Source organism: Cupressus sempervirens, chromosome 9 (genome assembly GCF_028749045.1).
Source record: "Cupressus sempervirens isolate cs-2001-9-10 chromosome 9, ASM2874904v1, whole genome shotgun sequence".
Lineage (NCBI taxonomy): Eukaryota > Viridiplantae > Streptophyta > Pinopsida > Cupressales > Cupressaceae > Cupressus > Cupressus sempervirens.
Window position 1 is genome coordinate 531,166,591 of NC_143126.1, and position 7,033 is coordinate 531,173,623.

The 7,033-nt window shown below is 37.4% G+C and overlaps 1 protein-coding gene across 1 annotated transcript; it reads left to right on the forward strand.

The window, feature by feature from the left end:
• The first annotated feature begins 4,505 nt into the window (after positions 1–4,505).
• Positions 4,506–6,554, forward strand: LOC149539684 (transcription termination factor MTERF15, mitochondrial-like). The gene is made up of 2 exons (XM_089800908.1): positions 4,506–5,850; positions 6,050–6,554. The coding sequence occupies exon 1, from the start codon at positions 4,707–4,709 to the stop codon at positions 5,826–5,828; it is 1,122 nt and encodes a 373-aa protein (XP_089657034.1). The 5' UTR covers positions 4,506–4,706; the 3' UTR covers positions 5,829–5,850; positions 6,050–6,554.
• The last annotated feature ends 479 nt before the right edge of the window (positions 6,555–7,033 follow it).

A 7,033-nucleotide genomic window follows, 5' to 3' on the forward strand; every position in this document is an offset into this window, starting at 1 on the left:
CACATAAATTTTGTAAATAAAGAGTTTGCTATATCAAAAAAATATTTTTTGAATGTTTGAAGATATCAAAGAGGAAGAGTTTCATGAAGAATAAACTTGGAGAGTTTGTTGACAGAGGGAGAAACTGAAATCAAAGGCAGAAACTGAAATCAGAGGGAGAGATTGATATAAAAGGGAGTTCACACTAATAGAGGGAGTTCTCATGGATGAGAATCAAAATGAAACTAAGGATATTATCCTTACTTTTATTTTTATCTAAAGTTTCATTGTATTATGACATGTTGTGTTGCCATCAATGCCAAAGAGGGAGATTGTTGAAAATAATTGATCAATTGTATATTTTCTTTGATGTTGCACAAAATGTCATATCTTTACCAGTCAGTGCATGTTGAGCTCACTCAGGCAATGAAGATAGTCCCATGTGTTTGTCAAGCATTCTAGCATTTTCCAAGTTTAGAAGATAGTGTCTACCGAGTTCACTCAAGCATTGAAGTAAAGTTCATAGAAGTTGAGTGTTAACTAAGCTCACTTAGTTAACAAAGGAAAAGTTGGATGGAACCAATGTTAAGTGAGCTCACTCAGTTACCAAAGGAAGATTATGAAGTTGTAGTGTTAACCAAGTTCCCCTGGTTAACATAAGAAAATCATTTCAATGTTAGTGTCTACCAAGCATGGTCGGCTAACAAAGGATTTTCTTGTTTTGACATATTGAGTTTAATGATTTTGTTTGTTGGTTCTAGCCAACTAAAGAGATGAAGTATTATTGTTATAAGTTGTATTCAAGCCAACCTGACAATTTACATGATATAAATATAATATCAAGTTGAGGATTTAATGTGTGTCAGAATGTGTGGAAGATAAGAAGATGCTTACAAGAAGTGAATTGGAAGGATAAGCAGAATATCCTTGTTGGGTTGCAAAGATTAATCAGATCAGGAAGGATCAAGTATTTGAGCTAGAATTGAGATCTGAAATCAACAATATAGTTGCATCAGCAATCAAGTCATTTCATTGTTACACTCTAACCATTGTAGTAGTGAACTAAATCTCTTAATAGAGTTATCCTAATAGCTATTTGCCAAATCTTCTAACAAGGTGGCATTTCTAGATTGAAGTGTCTAAAGACCTCTAACAAGGCCACTCCTAACAAGGTGATTAAATCCTCTAATAGGGTCACACCTAACAATGTGTTTTGTAACCTTTGACAGGGTTGGCTCCTAACAAGGCTCACTTTAGAAGAGTAAAAAACAATAACTAGTTGCAATTGATGGTTTTTCCCAAATTGGGTTTCCACGTTAAATCTTGATGTCACTTGTGTTCGTGCTATTTCTTTTATGTGTATGCAACTAAGTTAATTAAGGTTAATCATACTTGAAATCTTAAGATTTGCATGTTCAATGTTTGTCAAGTTACAGTTGACATTATAGTGCTTTCCGAGTTACAACAGATTGTTGGTGTTAACTGAGTGTTTGTGTGTTAACCGAGTAATAATAGTTTCAACAGAGTTTGTATTTTGTATTGACATCTAAGGGATCTAGGATTCATTTTAGTAGTAATTGATTCACCCCTCCCCTCCTAGTTGCTCCTCTTATATTTCCAACAGGAAGGTCCACTTACTCTATGTGACCTTCCTATTATTCTTCAAGATTTTGTGCACCACTATGAGAAAGTTTTCACTACACAAGGTGCTTCAACTATGTGAGATCGGGCTCTACAAGCTTGCATCACCACCACACCGATAGGCTTGCTCCTAAGCAGTATGCCTTTTGTGAGCATAAGCTTATGCTTGTTGATCTCAAAGAGGTTATTTTTTCCATGGCAAATGATAAAGCCCTTGGTTGTGATGGCTTGCCCTATGAATTTTATAAAACCTTATGGGTTTACATTGGCCCTAATTTACATAAAGTCTATCTTGAAGCCTTTAACTCTCAATCCTTAGGGAACATAATTAACAAGGGTAACATTAAATTCATACCTAAAATTGGTGACCTTAAGCATATCTACAATTGGAGGCCCATCACGCTCTTGAATGTCTCTTACAAGATCATTGCTAAGGCTCTTTCCCTTAAGATCTGACATCTCCTGCCTCAGATTGTGCACCCTGAACAAACTGGCTTTATCAAGTCCAAGTCTATTATGGATAACATCATTGAAGTCTAATAAGGTATGGAATGGGCACGCCAATCCAAACAACAAGCTTTGTTTCTCAAAATTGACTTTGCTAAAACTTATGATCGGATTGAGTGGCCCTTCATTTTGGCCATGTTGCAAGCTCCAAGGTTTGGTCCTATCTTCCTTCAATCCATACAAATTCTTTTTGGGGATGCCTCCACATGCATTACCATCAATGGGTGGAAATTTGAGGCCTTTGGGATTTTTAGGTCTATTCACCAAGGGTGCCCTCTTGTACTTTCTGTTTATATTCAGGTCGTAGAAGGTTTTGGTTACTTGCTTTCTAGTGCCATTTCTGGGGGTCTGGTGCACAACATCTCCCTCCCTAATTTAATAATCTAGCTAATTAATGATCACTTTGTGGATGACTCCTTCCTCACTCTCATTGAGGATGAGGAAAATGTTGTTGATGCCTTGCAATGCCTGGACACTTGTCTTGCCTCTGGCTCTATTATTCAATGACACAAGACCCTTTGTAACATGCAACCCTTGCCTAGCTTGCCATGACTTGCTCAATACTAATGGAAATGAGTGCAAAATGGAGAAATCTTCTGATTTCTTGGCATCCCCTTTTCATTTCAAGCTTCTTCCATAGAGATTTGGAATACGATATTGGCCAAGATTGAGAAAAAAAATGGATTGAATCACTAAGATCCTTTCCTTAGCTGACAAATTTCATTTTTTTTCTAAGGTGTTGGCCGCTACACATGTTTATTACTCTTCCTGTTGGGCTCCCTTAAAGGCTTCATACCTCAAGCTCGAGTGACTATTGAGGGATTTTCTCCAAGCCTCAGATGCTTCTCATCATGGCTTCTATAGGGTGGCGTGGGAGTTTTATTATCTGCCTAATGAATCTAGTGATCTCGGGTTGCTTTCTACCCAAAAGAAAGGCATTGTCCTTTGTGTGAAATAGGTCATTTGGGCTCTCACTAGCAATGAGGTCAGGAAAATTCTTTTGAGACATTGTATTTCTTCAGGCTTCTTGGTTAACCAACCTGCCTAGAAGGGGATATGCTTTCAAACCCTTCTGTTCACCTTTGAGCTCATGCAAATTCAAGGGACTTTTGTTGCTAAATGCATTTAGAAATCATGGGAAGTTGTCAAGCCATGGCTTTGACGGGCTGGTGATGGGTTTAGAGATGGTCTCTCCATGAACCAACACAACATATGGTGGTTGCCCTTATTTTTCATTCAAGGTGTGTTGTTAGCCAAAATTCAAGGTGCTAGTGCTCTAAAAAAATTTAGACATGACATCAAGACTCCCAAAGATCTTTTTTTTAGAATTATTATGAGCCTTCGCTCATGGGAGGATACATAGGTTCAATTCAAGCTTAACCATCCAGATCAATAGACATTTGATCTTCTAGTTTCTGTGGTGCCTCTTCATATGCTACACAAGCATGGTATTCAATCATCCTAGCCATGGTGGGAGGATTGGAAATGGTATCCTGCCACTATAATTACTAGCTACAAACCCAATTTGGGTTATCGATGGCTGACCCCAAACTTTCTTATGGTTGAGGTCCTCAACCAACATTGGCATTTGTAGTCCTCTCAGAAGACTTGTAGCCTTAGGTTTGTCATTGTTTGGTAAGCTATTACTGAGACGAAGATTACACATTTTTCCACAAGCTAGATTTGGGCCCTCGACTCTGACATTTTGGTGTTCCTGACCCCAAATGTCCTTTCGATGGGTAACCAGAAAGTTTTCTACATAATTTTTGTTCCGCAAGTGTGCCCAATGTTATTGGCAGTGGATTCATGGTTTTTTCAAGCCATTTCACCTGGTGGCTCCTCTAGTTGCTTTTGATTCTAGGTGGGCTTCCTATAGACGAGACCCTAAATGGTCCTTCCCTCGATTGGATTTAGCTATTTCCCCTCCCAGACTGGAGGGAGGAAAAAATGATCCTGATATTGCTGCTACTACTGATGATGGTGGGCTCCTCCTCAACCACCTCATAACCCCATTGATGTATGGGGTTCTATAGATAGAGATCCTCCCTTAGTTAGCATCACCCTTACAGCTTGAGGACATTTATTTTGTTGTGTTATCTTTTGATGTTTGAACTTCAACCTTTAGGCTTCATATTTTTTTTTATGAGTAGATGAGTTTCCGACCTTAGTCCGTTTAAACTTACACTTGTATCCCTTGACCCCTTTTTTTGTGAATATGTAATTTTAATATTTTATTAATGAAAAAAGGAACTATTCATCAATTAAAAAGTCATTTTTCTCACACCTTTTACTAGATGTGCTATTTTAACAAGTTGCCTAATTAGTCATACCTTCAAACTTTGTTATAGATATAATCTTCTAAAATAGGGTGCAACACTCCCGAGTTCTTTCTTGTAATTATGAAACGCCCCATCTCTCACGAAAATAGAGATGTTTCTGGTAATTCATGTCTCCTGCCCTTGTCGGATGGGTAGCAAATGTTAGCCCTCTGATATTGACTTTCTTTATTCTTTGGAATGCAATGACAAAACACCCGAAATAGGGCCATTCCCTATGACTGCAAACCCATCCTATCTTCAATGGATTGCTTGCTTCGTTGCTGCTCGGTTTATGACACTAGGGCTTCTCTTTTTACGCGGCCTACATCGCTGTTATCTCATCTTCCTTCCATTTCCTTACATTCAATTGCTTTAGCAACACCTGATTTTCTTACTGTGTTTTCTAGAAATCTACCAACAGTCCCCATTTCGTCAAAAAATTCATGGCGAATAACATGTGAAGCCATTACCCCAAAGCAGTCAAATTTAAACGCACAAAGACAAGAAGATTCACTGCACCGCCATAATGCCATGACGCATTTCTTGCAACAGGAATGTTGTTTTTCTTCCTCTGAAATCACATTACTGATAAGGAAATACCCCAGGCTTTTGAGAAGAAAATCCACAGATGGAGCGGCCCGTCAGGTAATTCAAATGCTCAGAGACTGTGGGTTCACTGTAGAGCAGGTAAAAAGGACCATTCTCAAAAACCCTGCTCTTCTTACTTGTTCGGTGGATTATTTGAAGCCTGCAATTGAATACTTGAAAATATTAGGGATAGCTGAAAAAGATGTGAACTTTATCGTTTCGTACAATCCCAGAATTCTTAGTGTCAGACTGGATGAAACTCTTGCTCCGAGAATCTTATTCCTGATCGAGTTTTTTGGGTCAAAGGCTAACCTGTTCGAGGCTCTTAGAAAGGCACCTGGGATTGTGTCCTGTGATATTAATCTAGTGACTGTAAAATTGAAGATTTTGGAGAACGCAGGCCTCCTACAGCATGAGATCAAACAAACTCTTGCAAAGGATCCTCGATTCCTTTGTGCCTCTGTAGGTAAGATAGAAAAGAACATGAAGTTCTTAACATGTACTCTAGGGTTAATGCCAAATGTTGTGGTTAAATACCCCATATTATTAAACTATAGTGTACAGAAAAGGATGAGGCCACGGTATGAGGTGTTTCAGTATCTAAATTCATCGCCAGCTCGCCATGACCTTACCATCAGTCTGACTAGAATTCTGCTAATAACTGAGGAATATTTCACTCGAAGGTTTCTATCCGACAGTCCTGAGCTCAAAATGCTATATGGAAAATACAAGGGCAAGACGACACATGTTGAAATGCTCACCGAAGATAACTTGGAAATGACCGGTGATTTGTAATGCATCATATAGCATGTTTAAGGTATGTTTTATTGATTTTACTGATGAATTTGCTTATATCCACTAAATCTACACTTTGCTGCAATCCATTTTTTATCCTTTGACTGTGATGACTTTTTATTGTTCTACCCTGAATTGTAACAGATCATTTATGTATGGTCATGTATTAAAGCTAAATTTAATTAAGTTCTATTATGAACGATTCTTTACATTTGATGCAGGAACCACCGAATGTTCCTCAAAGATTTACTTGTTTCAATCTTGAATTGGCATTTTTAAAGTGGATTCAACAAGATTACATAGATTTCAGCATCTTTGACATTAAGCAAATTACAGTCGTTTGAATGAACTAATAACGATTCTTACAAGTTTCTTTTGGCCAAGCTGTTACAAAAGGGGAATTCATTCTGCCAAAATTTTCATGATTCACAACTGATCCAGTCTCGAGTTTGAGATTTGGAATCTGGTAGAAGATATCACACACCATCATCCTCATCAATTCAATTTGCCTCTTAGATTAGTTAGATGTCATTTTACTATCATATCTATCTATATTCAGAATGTAATCATCAACACTGATATCTACAGTGAGTAGTCCAAGAAGCAGATCAATGCAATCATCAACATCGATGTTTAAAATGAGCATTTACTTTAAACTACAATACTCAAATTGGATATGATATTGTACAATTACAATGTTTATTTGTACAAATAAACTATTTTGTATTGTGGTGTTTTTTTGTTAAGCGGAAAAGCAATATGATTTGGTAAATGGAAACAGCTCAGCGGTATTGATTATCATCTTTAATCAAGAGGGTTTTGAATCCCTACATATCATGATATTGATCACACTAACATATTACAAGTTATTTGGTGTACAGTAACGGATCTTTTATTTGGAAGTATATAATTATACCCATGGTACATAAACAAAAAAAACAATATCTTGTTTGTAGATGGTTTAGTTTACATGCAGTAAACAGCTTTCAGTATTATACTTACTTTACGAGCAACTACAAGCATGCTTTTCAGGTCTGATCGCCGTGTTGCAGTCACTATTCTTCACAATTGAAGTTTATTTTCCCAGTTTACAAGAGGAAGAAGGAACAATCGTATCTTTAAAAATTAGATACATGTAGCTAATGTGGGCTCCATTAGATCATTTCTGTCCTCCAAGGAATTCCATCTTAGTAGACATCTTACTG

What these genes read in the sequence shown, in the direction of transcription:
- LOC149539684 (XM_089800908.1), top strand. Translation starts at nt 4,707, where the DNA reads ATGGATTGCTTGCTTCGTTGCTGCTCGGTTTATGACACTAGGGCTTCT.